Source organism: Nycticebus coucang, chromosome 12, assembly GCF_027406575.1.
Source record: "Nycticebus coucang isolate mNycCou1 chromosome 12, mNycCou1.pri, whole genome shotgun sequence".
NCBI lineage: Eukaryota > Metazoa > Chordata > Mammalia > Primates > Lorisidae > Nycticebus > Nycticebus coucang.
Genome location: NC_069791.1, coordinates 72858782 through 72878995, shown reverse-complemented (window position 1 = coordinate 72878995; position 20214 = coordinate 72858782). Strand labels below are relative to the sequence as shown.

General features: G+C 46.1%; 1 protein-coding gene across 2 annotated transcripts; it reads left to right on the top strand.

Annotated features, from left to right (window-relative positions):
* Positions 1-45: 45 nt before the first annotated feature.
* On the top strand, positions 46-19742 carry MDH2 (malate dehydrogenase 2). Of its 2 annotated transcripts, XM_053557504.1 has the most exons (9): positions 46-218; positions 5763-5931; positions 9068-9151; positions 10259-10368; positions 12507-12632; positions 15209-15286; positions 16651-16750; positions 17214-17365; positions 19387-19742. In XM_053557504.1, the coding sequence occupies exons 1-9, from the start codon at positions 153-155 to the stop codon at positions 19516-19518; spliced, it is 1017 nt and encodes a 338-aa protein (XP_053413479.1). In that variant the 5' UTR covers positions 46-152; the 3' UTR covers positions 19519-19742. The 2 variants fall into 2 exon arrangements, with proteins under 2 accessions (XP_053413479.1, XP_053413480.1); XM_053557505.1 differs by lacking the exon at positions 5763-5931 and having other exon boundaries at positions 87-218.
* The last annotated feature ends 472 nt before the right edge of the window (positions 19743-20214 follow it).

The window sequence follows — 20214 nt, the reverse complement described above, 5'->3', positions numbered from 1 at the left end:
CGTGACTTCGCGAGATCCGGGAGCGGGGCGGGGCCGGAAGTCAGAGCACTCTCGCGAGGCCAGACCAAACGGAGATGGGAGCTCTGGCGCCGTGGAGGTCGTTGGAGTCACTTTCCTGCTTCTAGCAAGTTTGCTCCCTGCGAGCTCCAGTCATGCTCTCCGCCCTCGCCCGGCCTGCCGGCGCCGCTCTCCGCCGCAGCTTCAGCACCTCGGCCCAGGTAGGCCCGACGAGGGGCGGCTTGCAGGCGGAGGGCCCCAGCGCGGGCCACGTGCTTCCTTTAATCGCAAGTAGCTCAGACCCCCGGGCCTGCCTGGACTGCAGGGCGCCCAGCACTAGCTAGAGGCGGTAGCTTCCTGGGCCGGTCCTGATACTGGGCGGGAAGTGCGGGGCAGAAACCCGAGAGGGGCGAGGTGGCCCAGCCCTGGAGCTGGTGCATTTCGCAGAACTCTCCCAGTCTCGTGCCCCTGGTCCTCCCAGAGGGCCTACTCTTGGCCTGTATCCCTTAAAGAATGAAAAGCCACGGCTGTACGTCTGAAAGGAACTTAGGTTTTCATGTAGCTTTCTTTTGCTTTGACGTAACTAATCTCGTTCTTCTTGCAGCATCAGTGTGCGTTGTCCATGTGTCCATGAATAAGAGAAATGTGTAGATTTTTTTCTTCTTTTTTTTTTTTTGAAGAAATGTGTAATTTTTAATTCCATGGTGCAGACAAACTGAGGCACTGAGAATAAGAGTACTGGGCCAAGATTACACAGCATTTGGCCAGAGGATTAAAATTCAGCGCTCCTGACTGAAAGTTGGCAAAGGACCAAACAGGTGGTCTGAAAGATAGCAATTAGAAGCAAAAAGAAAGTTGGCAAAAGAAGCAAAAAGCAAGCGCGGGGGCGGCGCCTGTGGCTCAGTTGGTAAGGCGCCGGCCCCATATACCGAGGGTGGCGGGTTCAAACCCAGCCCCGGCTCAACTGCAACCAAAAAATAGCTGGGCGTTATGGCGGGCGCCTGTAGTCCCAGCTACTTGGGAGGCTGAGGCAAGAAAATCGCTTAAGCCCAGGAGTTGGAGGTTGCTGTGAGCTGTGTGATGCCATGGCACTCTACCGAGGGCCATAAAGTGAGACTCTGTCGCTCCAAAAAAAAATAAGCAAGCGCGGGGTCACCATGACCCCTTTTACAGAAGCGAACTTTGCAATTTAGTGGTTTAGCCAGTAGATAACATAAAGGGCAGTTAGATAACTATAAGATAACATAAAGCAGATCTAGCAACTAAGGGATAAGTAAAACAATTTGTCACAGCACTTAGCTCATTCACTCTTATCATGACAGTACTTGACCCATTCGTTTTTATCATGTCCTGTTTTGGCATGATCCGGACCGATCTAAGAGTAATGGTGCCTAGCATCATTTCATTTACCTCTTTTTCCCCTTCCTTCTGCCTGGGGGTGGGGGGTCGGGGTGGTGTGAGGCTGCTGGCACCCATTTCACCAGGTGCCCTGAGTGAATCTAATACAACCAAAGTTTGAGAACCCAGGAGGTGCCTAATAGGTAAAAACAAGGTATCAGATCAAAACACACTAGACCAAATATAAAAAAACATGCCAGGAACTTTATTTTACGCAAGTGGGCTGAAATCTAAAGAGATGTCAGCAGCATTAGGAAGTGAGGCAGTTCTTTTTATGGTAGGCTGAAGAGTAGTTGGCTTTACAGACTAATCTTTGTTACCAGGGTGCCAAGGATATGCAGCTCATTGGGACTCTCTGGGCCAGCTCTTCTTAGGCTGTCAGAAGCTTGTGGTGTAGCATTTCCTATGGGTTTGTAACTGGACTGGTACAAGGATGTGACAAGTCTGCACCATGTCTCTCTTATCTGAGTAAGGACCACCTGTATCAGAGTGTTACAGAATGGTTTTTTTCAGCTGTAAGATGGAGTTAGCTGGGCCAATTTAATGGCAACTGCATTGCTTTTTAAGTTCCATGCCCAAGTGAGAGGTAATTATTAAAAGGGATTCCAAATTGTATAGGTTATAACCTCCAGTTTCCTGTACATCCAGTTTATTTGGAAGATAGATAAAAATGCTCCTAGACAGATGAAATGATTAAGACTTTTTTTTTTTTTTTTTTGAGACAGAGTCTCACTTTGTCTTCCCGGGTAGAGTGCAAAGGCATCACAGTTCACTGCAACCTCAAACTCTTGGAGTCGAGCTATTCTCTTGCCTCAGCCTCCCGAGTAGCTAGGACTACAGGCATCAACCACAACATCTAGCTGTTTTTAGAGACAGGTCTCATTCTAGCTCAGGCTGGTCTTGAATTTGTGAGCTTAGGCAGTCCACCCACCATGGCCTCCCAGAGTGCTGGGATTACAGGCAGGAGCCATCGTGCCCGGCTAAGACTTAGGTATTTGAGAAGGATGGTTTGGAGGTGGAGCTAAGTACCTAAGGTAAATAATAGAATGGGTTGAGAAGATGTTTGAGATGCCAAATTCTTTGTGATCTGACTGGATGTCAGTGATGAGGGAGAAGGAAGAGGCTGAAGATGATTCTAAAAATTTATATTTAGCAGCCCACAGTGCCATCTGGGACCAGGGATAGGAGAGTAGAGAGGATAAATGGACCATTGGGCTTGTAGGACCAGTGGGGATGCCTACCTGAACTGGGAGTACAGAGTTGGACTTTGGAAGTCCCAAAGACTAGAGACAAGATGTGGAAGTGATTGCCCAACCTCAGGTTCTGGGTTCATTTGGTCAGTTAAGTTTTCTGAGATGTCAGGAGTCCCCCTTTAAAGCACTAGTAAAAATACAGAAAAAAAAATTTTTTTTGAATTCAAACATTGGTTCTAGTGCATGCTTTTAGGGTTTAATTTCCTCAACAGAAACCCACTGCGAAGTCTTGGTTTGTTTAGTTTTGGTTTGTTATAATCAAAGCTTATCATTAACTAGCATCAGTTATTATAGAATATAATGTGCAGTGATAGTGTCAGGGCCCATTGTAGATACCTGTCCCAGATGACCATACATGGTACTTTGAGTTCTTGTGTCTATTTTCTTGGTTTGTCTCCACCCTCTCTGGCAGGTACTTTGCCCACCTGCCAGGAATAGGTTCCCCTTGTCATTTGTGAGTTTAGATTAGAAATAAGCTCACTGAGATTGGCTGGAATTTTGATGAGCCCTTGAATGAAACCCAGAGGGGAGATGCCTTTCAATAATGGGAGTCAGCTTTAGGGTAGAATTTAGAATAGATTATTTTCTCAAAGACTTTTTCCTTGTTTTAAAGCCCAAAGGGGTTAAATTGCCTGTGTTCAGCTGTGTGCCAGCTTCATCAATTGCTGTTCATGTGAACTTGAACATATTACAACTTCTCTGTGCTTCAGTTCCTCATCTGTAAAGTGAATCTGTTAATATTGTAGGATAGAGTTGTAAGAATTAAATGAGTAAAGACTTAGCTCAGTGCCTTGCACATAATAGACCCTGATAAATGGCCAGCTGTGACCATTTTTTCCCAGTATTCCCAGTAAATATGTTGCAAGACAGATGAATCCATCTGCCTGTCACTCAAGCCAATCAATGAAGAAGCAGATCAGAGATCAACAAACAATTTCACTTTATTTACAGAAAAGCCAGCAGTTCTGCAGAGCAGCAGTGTGTCTCTTCAAAGAACTGCTCTGCTCTCCTGTTTCCCTTTGTCACTTTTATATTCTCACACTAAAAGCATCAACAATGTTATTAATCATCATGGTATACATTTCTCTTCATAGGTTATAAGGTCACATAATATTCCCCTATCTTTAAGTGGTTATCTCTCTCTTTTTTTTATTTTTTTTTGAAGCCAGAGTCTCATGTAGCCCTTGGTAGAGTGCTGTGCCATCACAGCTCACAGCAATCTCAAACTCTTGGGCTTAAGTGATTCTCTTGCCTCAACCTCCCAAGTAGTTGGGACTAGAGGCGCTCACCAGAATGCCTAGCTATTTTTTGGTTGCAGTTGTCATTGTTTAGCAGGCCAGGGTCAGGTTCAAACCCTCCTGCCTCATTGTATTTGGCCAGCATTCTAACCACTTGGCTACAGCGCCAAGCCAGAAGTGGTTATTTATTCAAAGCATTTCTACTCTAGACTAAATTTATAGTCAGTGAGTACTTTGGGTCTGGAGTTAGGTCAGGAGGAAGGAGCCATATACCAACGTCAGAGCTATCAGAGGACCAGGGTATATTGTTGCTGTATTGCTACATAGAGGCTGCATAAGACTGGGTGCCCCACAGCTGGTCCCACCCCCTGATCCTCTAAGAACACAGGACATTTGTGAGTTGCTGTCACAGGGCCCAGTCTCCAGCCTCCCATCCTCCTGGGAGGCTGCCCCAGCACCATGGATTGGTGCCTTGGATCATCTGTTTGTGAATAAATAGCTACAGGTGGCCCTACCAGGGCCCCACAGAGTGGGGATGACAGGATCATGCCTCAGGGACTTTTGGACATTAACAGAGGCAGCGTGGCTTGGATGTAAATTCTAGCCCTGCCACTCACTGGTTGTGGGGCTTGGCCAAGTTACTTCATTGCAGTTTCTTCATCTAGAAAATAAGTAAGGGGCAAAGAGAAAATCTAAGCTGACATCCTGGGCTGGGTCAGTAACCCTCAAGAGCTGAAGGTAAACGTTAAGTGCAGAATCACAGACCGTCAGGGCTGGAGCAGGATGATTCAGGCCAACTGAATGGGATATGGATGAAGAAACAGAGGCTCAGATCAGTTAAAGACTGTCCCCGAGCTATCCAGGGAGGTAAGGCCGGACAGGGGCTCCTTTGGGCCACAAGACTTTGCCATCTCAAGGTGGGATACACGAAAAGTCTCAGTCTCAGATCCTAGTGAAGCAAGAATTGCCATCTGCCGGGCAAATAAAGTGATGGTTGGGCCAAAATGCCATGGAGCAGCTTGGTCCAGGGACTGCACTGGTGTCAGGTAGGCAGTCACAGGGGGTGCGGCCTCTGACCTGACTCAGCCTTGCTCTCTCCAGGGAACTTGCTTTCCTAGGGGGCAATCCTGAGCCCTGCAATGACTGAAAAATCTATCCCCAATGAGTAAAGTAACTGGCGGGCATTGCTTGTACATGGTGGGAGGACAGAGGAGCTGGGTGCACACATTGAGAATCATGGAAGTCAGAACTAGGAGGTCTCTGGAGTCTTCCTTCCACTAAATAAATGTAGTTTTTAAGCTGCAGATTTGCGATAAGGCTACAGTTACCGGTCTAGCTGCTTGATTTAGTAAAGCTTGTTCTTTATCTTTCACAAGGATTTTGGGGGTATGACCCTTAATATTTCTGTACATATAAGTTCTCCCCATTTGAAACTTGACCTTTGGAATGAAGGTCCAGAATTCTGCCAGGTCCAATTCCACTGTTAGAAATACAGTGATTGTGGCTCAAGCGGCTAAGGCGCCAGCCACATACACCTGAGCTGGCAGGTTCGAATCTGGCCAGCCCGCCAAACAACAATGACAGCTGCAACCTAAAAATAGCCGGACATTGTGGTGGGCGCCTGTAATCCCAGCTACTTGGGAGGCTGAGGCAAGAGAATCGCTTAAGCCCAGGATTTAGAGGTTGCTGTGAGCTGTGATGCCACGGCACTCTACCCAGGGCAACAGCTTGAGGCTCTGTTCAAAAGAAAGGAAATACAGTGATTGTATCTTGCTTTGACACCACTGCAGTCAAAGAGGCCCAGTGCAGTATTTTTGCAGGATACTTTTTAATGCTGACTCCGTCCTAAGAATGCTTTCTTTGTGCCTCTTTTTAGAACAATGCTAAAGTAGCTGTGCTAGGGGCTTCTGGAGGAATCGGGCAGCCCCTTTCACTTCTCCTGAAGAACAGCCCCTTAGTGAGCCGCCTGACCCTCTACGACATAGCTCATACACCCGGAGTGGCTGCAGATCTGAGCCACATTGAGACCAGAGCAACTGTGAAAGGTACTGGGCACACTGGCCCTGGAGACTGTACATCTCTTCTCTCCTTAGATCAGGATCTAAATTTTGAGTAAGATTCTTAGATGAATCTTAGAACTAGATGAACTAGAGCTTTAAAGACTTGGGGTTTCCATGCTAGTTTTAGAATTAAATTTTACAAATTAGTAAGAGTTCATATAGAGATGGTTTTTAATACTCAGCAGATTGTCTTCCTTTATATTGTATCTTTTTTATGTTGCATGTTGCTTTTGGTCTCAGCCTCTTTGCCCAGTATATGATGGTTCTGTTGATGTTTTATTGTTTATTGGTGAACATATCTTCATTAAGAGTTTTTGGAAAACTCGTCAGATTCGATGAATACATTTTCTTCATAACCTATTTGGAATTATTCCTAATAAAATGATAAAACATAAAAAAAAAATTACAAATTATTACACCCTTTCGAACTTGGGTCTATAAAAACTTAAACAGCTGTTTTAAGTTTTTAAAACAGAGGGAAAGAAATCAGAACATTCCGTTCAGCAATGAGTCTCGCTTTGTTGCACTTGGTAGAATGCCATAGCGTCACAACAACCTCAAACTCTTGGGCTCCATTGATTCTTTTGCCTCATTCTCCCAAGTAGCTGGGACTACAGGTGCCTACCACAACAACCAGCTATTTTTAGAGGCAACATCTTGCTCTGGCTCAGGCTGGTCTCAAACTTGTGAGCTCAGGCAGTCCACCCGCCTCAGCCTCTCAGAGTGCTAGGGTTACAGGTGAGCCACGGCACCCAGCTAGTTTTTCTATTTTTAGTAGAGATGGGAGTCTCACTCTTGCTCAGGCTGGTCTCAAACTCAGGTGATCCACCCACTTTAGCCTCCCAGAGTCCTAGGATGACAGGTGTGAGCCACTACACCTAGCCAATAAATATCTTTATATCTTATTATTTAGAGGTCAAAAATAGAGCCATTAAGTATTTCAAAGCTTTTTTTTTTTTTTTTTTTTTTGAGACAGCCTCAAGCTGTCGCCCTAAGTAGAGTGCCGTGGCATCACAGCTTTCAGCAACCTCCAACTCCTGGGCTCAAGAGATTCTCCTGCCTCCGCGTCCCAAGTAGCTGGGACTACAGGTGCCCGCCACAAAGCCTGGCTATTTTTTGGTTGCAGCCGTCATTGTTGTTTGGCGGGCCCGGGCTGGATTCGAACCTGCCAGCTCAGATGTATGTGGCTGGCGCCTTAGCCAATTGAGCCACAGGTGCTGAGCCTATTTCAAAGCTTTTAGTATAAAGAACCAAATTGCTGAACAGAATGTTCTTCTGATTTCTTTCCCTCTGACAGTGTGTGAGAATACCATGTTTGATAGTGTTTCACATGAGTCTTCAGTTTGTATAAATGGTTCAGGGGGTTGACTATCAAGTTATGTTTACATGCCTCCCATAGTTCCTCTGAATTGTTTTGCTCACTTTGTTTTAGGCTGTATATTTGAGCTTCTGAAGGCTCTTGTAATAAGGAAAGCGTTAAAGTCAAAGCAGATTTTGGGCTGGGTATGGTGGCTCCCACCTGTAATCACAGCATTTTGGGAGGCCAAGGTAGAAGGGTCACTTGAGACATACCTGAGCAATGTAGCAAGACATATCTACAAAAAATGAGAAAATTATCCAGGCATGGTGGCACGCGCCTGTAGTCCCAGCTACTCAGGAAGCTGAGGCAGGAGGATCACTTGAGCTCAGGAGTTTAAGGTTGCTTTGAGCTATGATGGTGTCACTGCACTCCAGCCTGGGTGATAGAGTGAGACCTTGTCTAAAAAAAGAAGAAAAGGGCAGATTTTGGATATTGTGGCAAATTTCCCTGAAATCTTTGAAAACTTTTTTTTTTCTGAGATGACAGGAGTAGAGAATAAATACTAATATTTAGAGTCCTTGTTTATTAGCACAGTGAGTTCTCTTTCGTAGCCTTCACTGTGCCTTCTGATCTGATTCTGTAGATCTAAGGAGCTTTGTTAGGATGATAGTGAAGTGGAACGAGCAGCTCTTTGGATTCTGACTGGAGGCTAAGAGTAACTTATAGGTGCTAGTAGCAGCCAAATGCCTCAGTTTGGTTTTGTGGAGACCTGGAGTGCTGATCCATTCTAAAAGGGACCTGGGCTAGAGGAAAGTGGTTTCCTGCCACCTGGATTATGTCAGCTCACATGGCAGTAGTTGTCAATGGAAGGAAATCACTTTACAGGTGGGACTGTCTATCTAGCACAGTGTTTTTCAACTTTTTTTTTTTTTTTTTTGAGATAGAGCCTCAAGCTATCACCCTGGGTATCAACAGCTCACAGCAACCTCCAGCTCCTGGGCTTATGTGATTCTTTTGCCTCAGCCTCCCGAGTAGCTGGGACTATAGGCGCCCACCACCACACCCGGCTATTTTTTGGTTGTAGTTGTCATTGTTTGGCATTGTTTGCCTGGGCCGGATTCAAACCCACCAGCTCTGGTGTATGTGGCTGGTGCCTTAGCCATTTGAGCTACAGGAGCCACCCAACCTTTTATTTATTTATTTATTTATTTATTTTTATTCTTTTTTTTTTTTTAGACAGATTCTCAAGCTGTCCCCCTGGGTAGAGTGCTGCAGCATCATAGCTCACAGCAACCTCCAACTCCTGGGCTCAAGCGATTCTCCTGCCTCCGCCTCCCAAGTAGCTGGGACTACAGGCGCCTGCCACAACGCCTGGCTATTTTTTGGTTGCAGCCATCATTGTTGTTTGGCGGCCTGGGCTGGATTCGAACCCACCAGCTCAGGTGTATGTGGCTGGCACCTTAGCCACTTGAGCCACAGGTGCCGAGCCCCAACCTTTTTTTTTTTTAATCTCATGACACACTTGAATCTGTAGCTAAACTTCCCACAGCACACTTGAATTATGTTGATCACAAAAAAGATTACTGGGCTTTGAACTTCTTTTGAAAATAATTTAATAATTTTTTAAATTTTTCACTACACACCTGACGGCACATCAGTGTGCTATGGCGTGCTGGTTGAAAAATCACTGGCTTAGCCTTTCTTGAGGACTTTGGGGTTGAGCCCACATAGGGCCCATTCTTCCCAGGCTTTGTCCCACAGAGGTGGTAGTCTGTCTAAATCAGAAAGAGCGAAATTTCTCTTTTGGGGTATTTCTTCTAGGCTACCTTGGACCTGAACAGCTGCCTGACTGCCTAAAAGGTTGCGATGTGGTGGTTATTCCAGCTGGAGTTCCCAGGAAACCCGGTATGTTTGAAAGCCTTGTCCAGCATCTTCCCAGTAAGAAGGTAGCTTTCCAGTTAAAATGAATTTAATCCGATCTTTCTGCTGCAGGAAAATTCCACAGGCACCTGTGGCCTATGTGGGGGTAAAGATCACCTCTGTGACTTTACATCTTTTTTGTTTACCTGGATTGAGTTGAAACACTTCTTCCTTACTAAGTATCACAAGAATGGTAAAAAAAACTATCCAACTCAATACTAATATAAAACTACATGCCCACAGGAAAGGAAAACATTCCTTTCCTCGAGGGGAGGAGGGAGGGTAATTGGCAGGCTCTCACCTAATATGCACAATGTGAGGGTGTTCAGCACACTGCCTGGATGATAGGCTGAACTACAACTTGAACTTTACCTTAGAAATAAAAACGGTGTAATCTAAACATTTGTACCCTCACATGAATCTGAAAAAAAATTTTTTTTTTGCAGTTTTTGGCTGGGGCTCGGTTTGAACCTGCCACCTCTGGCATATGGAGCTGGCGCCCTACTCCTTTGAGCCACAGGCACCGCCCATGAATCTGAAATTTTAAAAAACCTTTTTTTTGGGGGGAAGGGACAGTTTCACTTTGTCACCCTCGGTAGAATGCCATGGAGTCACAGCTCACAGCAACCTCAAATTCTTGGGCTCAAGCGATTCTCTTGCCTCAGCCTCCCGAGTAGCTGGGACTACAGGCGCTTGCCATAATGCCTGGTTATTTTTAGAGACAAGGTCTCGTTCTGGCTCAGGCTGGTCTCAAACCTGTGAGCTCTGGCAATCCACCTGTCCCAGCCTTCCAGAGTACTAGTATTACAAGTGTGAGCCACCACGCCAGGCCTCTTTGGGCATTCTTATTAATCCTGGCCAATCCTTCTCAGAGATCACTCTCCCTTACTCCTCTCTCCTGCTGCACCCCACAGACCTCTACTCTGGCACTTGTCACACTGGATTCTTTTCTCTACAAGAGAGATTTGCTTGAGACAGGGGCTCTGTCTCGCTAGTGGTTGAATTTCTTACAATAGCTAACACACACAGCACTTGGCACCTGTTGGAATTCGTTGTGTTCTTCGTGAGTATCTTGCATTGGATCATTTCCAGGCATGACTCGGGATGACCTGTTCAACACCAATGCCACAATTGTGGCCACCCTGACTGCTGCCTGTGCCCAGCATTGCCCCGAAGCCATGATCTGCATCATCGCCAATCCGGTGAGTGTCACTGGGCTCAGCTGTCACAGTTGGGGCAGGCTGGTAGGTGCTGACACTGTGAAAAGCTCACAACTAACAGCAAGTCTGGTGATGTGCTGGTAGGGAGGAATAGCAGGGTAACTGCCCAGAGGGAGGAGTTAGATGCACTAATAAGAGGTCCTTAAGTTTATTTATTTCCTAAAGACTCCTTCTGAACTAAATGAAAGTTTGAATCTGGTTCTTCCACCAACTATGTACTCTGGACAAATCACTTCTCTATGTATCTTGGTTTTCTTACCTGAAGATAAGTCCATTCTTTTTTATTTTTTAATTTTTTGGGGGGATAGTCTCACTATATCACCCTAGGTAGAGTGCTGTGGAGTCACGGCTCACAGCAACCTCTAACTCTTGAGCTTAAGTGATTCTCTTGCCTCAGCCTTCCAAGTAGCTGGGACTGCAGGCACTCACCACAATACCTGGCTGTTATTTTTGTTGTAGTTGTTGTTGTTTGGTAGACCTGGGCTGGATTTGAACCAACCAGCCCCGGTGTATGTGGCCAGTGCCCTAGCTGCTGAGCTACAGGTACTGAGCCAGGTAAGTCCATTCTTAAGGCTTCCTTCAGCCTGATTGTGGTAACCCATTGCCTCTTTTCTGTTACATAGTAGTATCCCTTATCCTCAGGGGGTACATCCCAAGGCCCCAGTGGATCCCTGAAACCATGAATAGTACCAAGCTGTATGTAGACTGTTCTTTCCTGTACATATACTCCTATGATAATCACTTTTTCACTTCAAAGAAGTACTTTACAGTTGCCCCATGGCATATCAGAATTGTTGGCATCACTACTCTTATTTTTGGGGGGCCATTATGAAGTAAAATAAGGGTGTCTTGAACACAGGCCCTGCCATACTTCGACAGTCAATCTGGTAACCAAGACTCCTACTACAAGACTAATGAGCAGATGGCACACACACACATACACACACAGTGTAGACACAGTGGACAAAGGGACAGGGCACATCATGGGTGAGATGGAGCGTGAGTTTATCCTGCTGTTCAGAATGGCATGCAATTTAAAACTTACGAATAGTTATTTCTGGTATTTTCCATTTAATATTTTTAGACTGCAATTGACTTCAGGTAACTGAAACTGCAGAAAGTGAAATCATGGGTAAAGCTTGGCTTGTCTGTATTCTACTTGAAGGTTGCGATTCCTGGTTTCCTAACATCCCTATCCCTTCACATTTAGACACACACACCCTGGGCCCTGCTTGCTGGTGTTCGCAGGAAGCTTATCCTTCTACTCAGAAACTTCTACTGAGGACAGCTGTGGATCCCAGGCCTGACCTTGCAGGGCCTTGTTTTGCATTTAATAGCAGCCCCAGCATTCCTCCCTCCAGGTTGAGTCTGGGTCCTGGTTTGAATGTGATGAGGATCCAGGTGACAGTGATGTCACTGAGGGGATGTGGCTGCCAATAAATGCTCAGAGCTTGTGCTCATGGCCTCTGAGAAAAAGGTCCTGCCTTCCCCGTGAGCTTATCTTCCTTGGGGGCATTTGGTTAAAAGAAGATACTAGCTGTTTCTTTTGTTGGGGAGCTAACTAATACCTAGTATAGACCTTTCTGTTTTCATTACAATCTTCCTGTGTACCAGGTAATGTGTTCAGCACTTACTCAGTATTAAATCATTTATCTTCACAAAAACTTCATGACTTACTACTTCTCCTACTTACGAGTAAAGAAAACAAATCCTAGGAATTTTGGGTAACTTTCTCATGGTTATAACAGAGAGGAACGGAGCTAGGATTTGACCCTACTTCATTTGAGCTTTTAGCCACTCTGCAGTGCTCTTTGATCAGAACTGGGCCGTTCAGGCAGAAGCCCCAGTGGAGCAGGTACCCAGTGGAGCCATCATCACATATTTAAACTGATAGCTGGTAGGGTATAAGCATCCCCTGCAGCAGAGGGCTTCTTTGTTTACATAGTATGACCTGTCCTGTCTGGTGGATGGCTTGCCTGTAAACAGAGTTATCAGATGGGGCAGTTTAATTTGGTACTTTTAGGCTTGTTCATGGTCTCATGAAAAAAATTGTTCCTTTTGTTGCTTGGCCCTACTCTCAGAAAACAGAGTAAATGATGCTTGTCCCTTGGATTTACCAGGTTAATTCCACTATCCCAATCACAGCAGAAGTTTTCAAGAAACATGGAGTATACAACCCCAATAAAATTTTTGGTGTGACAACCCTGGACATCGTTAGAGCTAACACCTTTGTTGCCGAACTGAAGGTAAGGTCTGGATCAGGTATAGCCTGTGTCCCACTGAACTTCTCCGTCCCCCTCTTGCTCATTTGCAGGCATAGAAGACACCAGGGCACTTACAGGTCACTTACGACTTGTGAGTTTTAAGTGTTCTTTGGCTTGCCCCCGTGGTGGAAGCAACATGTTTCCTCGTGGAATTCACACAGCAGTCTCTGCAGGTTTAAACTCTGGCCAGCTTCTGTCTCCACTCGATTCACTCTGTCTTACTTGTCCCTGGGATTGGCGAGGGTTCAGACATTTCCTGGGTTTCTCAGTGGCTAAACTCAGCTCCTGTTCCCCCAGCCTTCCCCCTTCTCCTCATCCCTGAAAACTAGTTCTTACAGGATTTGTCTGCTGTTCATTAGATATAGTATAATAAAATCAGCAAACATGAAGAACTTAGGGAAGTTCCAGAAATGCCAAGATAATCAGAATTGTTAGTCCTGCTCTCGGATTCTGACCGCCTCTTTTGGGGTGCCTGTAGTAGTTTGCCTTGGAGAGTCCTGGTCTTGCCAGATGCCTGTCCCTTCGTGGGCTGCCAAACTTCTCTTGAGGTAGGTTTGGTTTGGCACCAGCACTGAGTTTGGATCCTGGTGCCTTTCACAACCTGCTTTCTAATTGTTTTGGTTGTGGATCCAGCAGACCCACTGCCTCTAGCCCCCAAAAAGTGTCCTTCTGGAGCTTAAGGCCATTTTGTTCTGACTTTGTAGATTTAAGGAGGCTTCTCAGAAGCAGGGACCAACTTGTGCACATAGCTTGGTGCAAAGCACACATGCAGGACCACTGCCCTTCATTTAACTCCCCTGTGCGCCGTCCAGATGCTCTGAAGGTGTCAGAAGGAGTGTGATTCACACAGCAGCACGTGCCTGAGGCCCTGGCATTCAGGCTGTCTTCTAGATTTGGGGGTCACAGAGATCTGTAAGTGGCCTTGGACTTGGGCGCTCTGTTGAGTTGAAAGAGACACTTTGATAAAGAGACAGTTTAATTGCATAACCAGGTCCACACAGGTGTGCACAGGTGTGGTAGAACCTGTAGGGCAGGAACGGGAACATGTAATTGTCTCCGAGTATGAAAGTGGACCAGCCAGGCAGACAGGCATTCCCTCCAGCTCGAAGTACAGTTCCCAGACCCAGCTCCTGCCCAGCACCACAGTAACGATGAACCATGTGTGGTTACTTAAGTTAATTAAAGTTAAATAACATTAAAATTGTATACCTTAAAAGCCACATGTGGCTTTCTCCCAGAAAGTTCTTTTAGGTGGCGCTGTCTTAGTGTAGAAGCTAAGACATCTCACCATTTGAGGTGAGGAGACAAGGGAGCTTGGCCCTTGCCTGAGAAGCTAGTGTTTGACAGGCTTCCACTAAGTAAACTGCCATTAAGTTGGGCTTCCTGACATTGTGGAAAATTCCTGAATTGTCTGAAGAATACATATCAATTCCTAAACTTATAATGTCTGGTTCCTCTGGACAGTCTCAAGCACCATTTACCATCCTTGACTTACCCCTTCTGCGTGGCTTGCAGCAATGACCTGAATATGTCACACCTCCATGGCTTTGCTCGTCTGTTCCTTTTGCCCGGAATGCTCTTCCTTTGACTGCCTCCCCTGTTCCCCAGGAAACCCCTGCCAGGCTTACTGCCTGCTCCTCTGTGCTTCAGAGCAGCCCCGCACTCCTGTCTGAGCACATGGCATTGGAACATCAGTTTATATCAGTCTTTGATGTTAGATGTCAAGCTTCTGGAAACAGGCCCATGTCCCTAGTGACCACACAGTGCCCAGCACATGATGCACTTACCCACTGTAACCTCTCAGCATGAAGCTGATCCTGCCTGCTCTGCCCACTTGTGGGGTTGGCCTTTCCTTTCTCAGGGAAGGGGCTTATTTCCTAACCTGGGGCTGGTCTCTTCAATGGCCATGGCGATTGGGGCAGGTGGCATTACTTGGGGACCTACTTGCCTCCCTGCCTCTGGGCTCTTTATTTTTAGGTGAGAGTATCTGTTTTAAGAATTTCTGGTTCACAGATTCTTTACTTTATTGAGTCAGCCTCTGCTAGCAAGTGCTACTAACTGGAACCATGGCATTTGACCCCATTGCAATCCAGTTTTGTTCTTTCTGTACCAATCACCATTTGAGGTGTCAGACTTCTCACCCCTGGGTTTCCTGGAATAGGTTTGAATTTTGCTCTAGAATGAGGGAAAGAGGATTTGACTTGTTCTCTGGAATAGAGTGTGGGGATGTGAGTCTGGGCTGTGCATTAGCCCTGAGAGAGAGGATTGCCATCCTTGATTCTGAGAGGATTTCAGGCTAATGGGGAGTTTTACAGAGGCACTTCCAGGTCATTGTAGAAGAGGAACCTGTGATGGCCTCCTCAGACCAGGTGCCCGTCCTCCCCACAGCTGTTCAGCCATTTGGTAGGAGACTGTGGTAGGACATTGCCTCTTCCCTGATTTCTTTATTTCATTCTGAGTTCTGTGGATTTCTGCAGTATTTGTGCTTTGGGCGTAGCTAAGATATATTTTATACTCAAAAAGCCATTAACAGTCAAGCTTCACACTTTGGTGACCAGGGTTTGGATCCAGCTCGAGTCAACGTCCCTGTCATTGGTGGCCATGCTGGGAAGACCATCATCCCCCTGATATCTCAGGTACGAGTGTGTGATGTTGGAAGAAACTTTGAATCATGAACCCCTTTACCAAGGCCTGCTTTAAGGCAGTCCAGACAGACTAGAGAAGATTCGTTGTATTTGGAAAGGATTCCTGCTGCAGAGGCAGTCCTGCTCCAGTCTGCTATAGTCAGGCTGCAGTGTTTCAGGGCTCAGGCATGTGGAGTGAGTGGTCAGAAGGTGCTTAGAGCAACAACTCTAGCACACAGTGAGAACTCCCATAGGGAATGTCCCTCAATTCCTGGTTAGGTTAAAACAGGTGTAAAGGTGGCTTGGTGCCCTTAGCACCAGTGATTAAGGCACCAGCCACATATGCCGAGGCTGGCGGGTTCGAACTCAGCTCACATCAGCTAAGCAACAATGACAACTGCAACAGAAAAATAGCCTGGCGTTGTGGCAGGCACCTGTAGTCCCAGCTACTTGGGAGGCTGAGGCAAGAGAATCACTTAAGCCCAAGAGTTGGAGGTTGCTGTGAGCTATGGTGCCATGGCCCTCTACCCAGGGTGACAGCTTGACACTCTGTCTCAAAAAAAAAAAAAAAAAAAAAAAAATGGGCAGCGCCTGTGACTCACTGAGTAGGGCGCTGGCCGCATATACCAAGAGTGGTGGGTTCAAACCTGGCCCCGGCCAAACTGCAACAAAAAAATAGCCGGGCATTGTGGCGAGCACCTGTAGTCACAGCTACCTGGGAGGCTGAAACAAGAGATTCATTCGCCTAAGCCCAAGAGCTGGAGGTTGCTGTGAGCTGTGATGCCACAGCATTCTACCGAGGGCAACAAAGTGAAACTCTGTCTCTTTAAAAAAAAAATAAGGCGTTTTACAAGAAAATCACGAAACTTCTCATATCCAGATCAGTGGACATTCTACCAAAGGAAAGTGATCAGTACTCATGACAGTGTCAGGAAAGACAGGAACCCAGAGGAGACATGAGGTTCTAAGTGAGCACCTGCACAGTAAAGGGATGGTGGTGGGAAAATTGGTAAATTTGAATAAAGTCTGTAATTTGGTTAACAATATTAATATTACTTTCCTATTTTTCATGACTATGCTATGGTTATGTGAATTGGTAGCATTGGGCTAAACTGAATAAGGGAAAAATCTTTGTATCATTTTTACAACTCTTCTCCAAGTCTAAAATTAGTCCAGAATATAAAAAGTTCCTCAAAAATAAGTCGGGACTTACTAAGCTTCCCAACAAAGCTGATTTGTCTTTGTTGTTTTTCTATAAAGAAAAGGTCTTGATTCTGGTACAGTGGGGTGGGAAAGAGCCCCGTGTAGGCAGCTGGGAGGCTGTGGGGACCGGGATGGCCAGCACCAGCTCACTGATCCCATGGCTTGGCTTGCAGTGCACCCCCAAGGTGGACTTTCCCCAGGACCAGCTGACGGCACTCACTGGGCGGATCCAGGAGGCTGGCACGGAGGTGGTGAAGGCTAAAGCTGGAGCAGGTAGAGTCTTGGAATTGGTCCCCAGGGCTGGCTGCTGACACTGAGGCCCCACTAGAGTTCACAGTTGATGAAAGGACTGGAAGGGCCTGGGCAAGGAGTGGATAGTTTTCTGTGTTTTATTCACATTCACTTGATAAGAAACTGTCTATACCAGTGGTTCTCAACCTGTAGGTCGCAACCCACAGGAACTGTATTAAAGGGTTGCGGCATTAGGAAGGTTGAGAACCACTGGTCTATAGTATGTAGAAGAGGGCAGCCCAGCTTGCTTTGTGGGGTTAAGAGTTATTTTTCAGGTTGGCAAAAATAATTCCATACCATTGTGAGTAAGTAAAATTAAGAGATGCTGATATGATTTCTCAGTTTGTTAAGCTGGAAAATTTGCAGGTGTCTTAGCTGGCAGTGCAGGCTCACTAGACTTCACGGTCACTCTGCCAGCCTAGCTGACCTGCCTGTGCTTTCCTAGGTTCTGCCACCCTCTCCATGGCATATGCCGGTGCACGGTTCGTCTTCTCCCTTCTGGATGCAGTGAACGGAAAGGAAGGAGTTGTTGAATGTTCCTTTGTTAAATCACAAGAAACCGACTGTACCTATTTCTCCACGCCACTACTGCTGGGAGTAAGTACCTTGGGGGTTGGTTCTTCCAACCATGGAAGGAGCAGAGTTGTCTCTGTAAGATTCAGGGGCTCTTCCCTGCCCATGTGCTCCCAGTTCAGATTTCCTTTGTGTAATAACTCCATATCCTTGCCTGGCGTATGCTTGGGTTTCTGAGGGTAGAAGCACATCACAGAATTAAGAGCTGAGAGAAATTGCAGACTGTAAGGTACTAGCTTCCCAGTACGTGAATCTTGTTCCCTGCAGATTTGACAGTAGCTGCCGGAGTGTGATTTCTGATGCTTCCATCTCAGGGTGGCTCAGACAGCTCTGAGAGAGACAGCCTTCTTACACCCATCTGAAGAGATGCTCTAGCTTCTCTAGCATCTCTAGCTTACATGTAGTCCTTCTCTAGCTTCTCTAGCATCTCTAGCTTACATGTAGTCCTTCTCTAGCTTCTCTAGCATCTTTAGCTTACATGTAGTCCTTCTCCTCCCCTCCCCCCATAATAGATTCAGAGGATACAGGGGTTTTTTGTTACATGGATGAATTGTATAGTGGTGAAGCCATGGCTTTTAGGGTCCCGTCACCTGAATAGCATATGTTGTGACCAATAGGTAGTTTTTGATTTCTCACTCCCTTCCACCTTCTATCAGTGTTCATTCTTGTTTTGACTTCAGGGGCTGCAAGGCCTCATGCCTCTTCCAGGCAGCCCTAGAGACAATGCACAGCTGTGTGCTGTCCACAGAGTCCTGCCTCCTTGTTCCTCACCCCATTGGCTTTCCTCCTTGGGATATGCATCCAGGACTGAGCCGCGTGGTCACATTGCTGGCTTCAGCCAGGCTGATATGGAGTCCGCTGTGTGGTCTGGTTGACACTTCCTGGGCATTGAGCACGCAGAAACCCTTAGATCTTACAAACCATCAAGCCAGATTTCCATTTCTTAGGTGTGGCTAGCTGCTAGAATTAAGCATGTGTGGCTGGTTGCTTTCATCACATGTCCAGAAAATTGATTTCATGAGTTGCTGGGCTACCACAAGGCCTTTCCCATAGATAATCTTATAATCAAAGATCTTCAGAGAAGTCCCCCAGCCTTGGTAGAGAGATGTTCAACAGTTTAGTTCAGTGCAATTGTGTGCAGAGTGGCAGACCTATAGGTGAGGCACACCTAGGTCTGATGGTCTAGAGCCAGAGAAGGTTTTAGGGAAATAATGGCATTGAAGCTGAATCTGAGACTTTTTTTTTTTTTTAATTGAGACAGAGTCTCCCTTTGTCACCCTGTCACCCTTGGTAGAGTGCTGTGGCGTCATAGCTCACAGCAACCTCAAACTCTTTGGGCTCAAGTGATTCTCTTTCCTCAGCCTTCCTAGTAGCTGAGACTACAGGCGCCTACCACACACCCAGCTATTTTTGGTTGTTGTTTAGCAGGCCTGGGCTGGGTTCGAACCCACTCACCTTGGAGCATATGGCTGGTGCCCTAACCACTAAGCTACAGGCGCCCAGCCTGAATCTGAGGGTATTGCAGCACAAATGGTGCTTAGTTTTAGGAGGTGAGGTGGTGACAGAGAAACTATTGTTTTTGCTAATGTCAGACATTTACCTACTTATTTGATTCAGGTGAATATGAAAATGTTTTTTCATTTCTTTACCAACTTGAAGAGACTTGAACCCCAAAATAGAGTCCAATAGGGAGATGATGTTAAGTGTTCCTAAGGATTGAGGCCACCTGTGCCACATCATCCTTGCTTGCACTTGCTTGCAGCCTCCTTGGAGGGTAGACAGCTCATTTTATAGCTCAGGAAGCAGATTTAGAGTGTAAAGAATTGTCCCAAGCACGTGTATAGTAAATGACAGAGTCCAGATCCCAGCCGAGGGCTGTCTGGCTCTGAAACCTGAGCTCCTGACTACAGCTCAGACACATCTGCCCACAGCCCGCAAGTTTAGATGGCCTCTTCAGAGCTGACGAAGTTATAAATTGCATTTTCTGTAACAAGCCCCTGCAAAAACGTCATTTTAAATGTTTACCACTTCCCTCTTTCCTTCAGAAAAAGGGCATTGAGAAGAATCTAGGCATCGGCAAAGTCTCCTCTTTTGAAGAGAAGATGATTGCTGAGGCCATTCCTGAGCTGAAGGCCTCGATCAAGAAAGGAGAAGACTTTGTGAAGAACATGAAGTGAGAAGCAATTGCAACAACCAGTTTTCTTAATTTATTAAGGCATCATGTCACTGTAAAGCCATTTCATATACCTTTGTATTTTAATTCATTTTGATGATGGTTATTAATGTATCATCCCTTCCGAAGTGTGGGTGGGTCTCTTGGCGCATCAGTAAAAGCAGCCTGTGATTTCCTTTTTCAAGTTCCCTTCTATAAACTTCGTGCTTTCTCTTCCATGAGAGCTGACTTCAGTGTTTGTCACCTTTCTTTTTTAAAAAAAAATCCCATTCATGCTAATGTCACCTCTTTTTTTTTTTTTTTTTTTACATGTGGCCGGCACTCTAATCACTGAGCTATGGGCGCTGAGCCCAGAGCCATTTTCAGTCCCTAACCTGGTGTATTTTCTGGCTAAGCAAACACACCATCTTATGCATTGAGCTGCCTTGGCTGACCTCTGAATTTCATCTTCTGACAGATCCCTGATGTTCAGTGACAGAGAGGAAGGCAGGGGGCTGGGGGGGGGGGTACACAAAACCAAGACTCAGCTTGCTGCATCTAAACCATGCTATGTATCATGAAAACGTGGTTTCAAGTTTTCTTCAGTGACCTGAAGAAAGGACTTTGTTGGATTGAGGAGTGGGACATTAGAGATTTGACTGTTGAGGGTAGTATGTTCCCCAGAAGCTGTGGGCTCTGCAGTAGAAACTCAGGTCTCTAA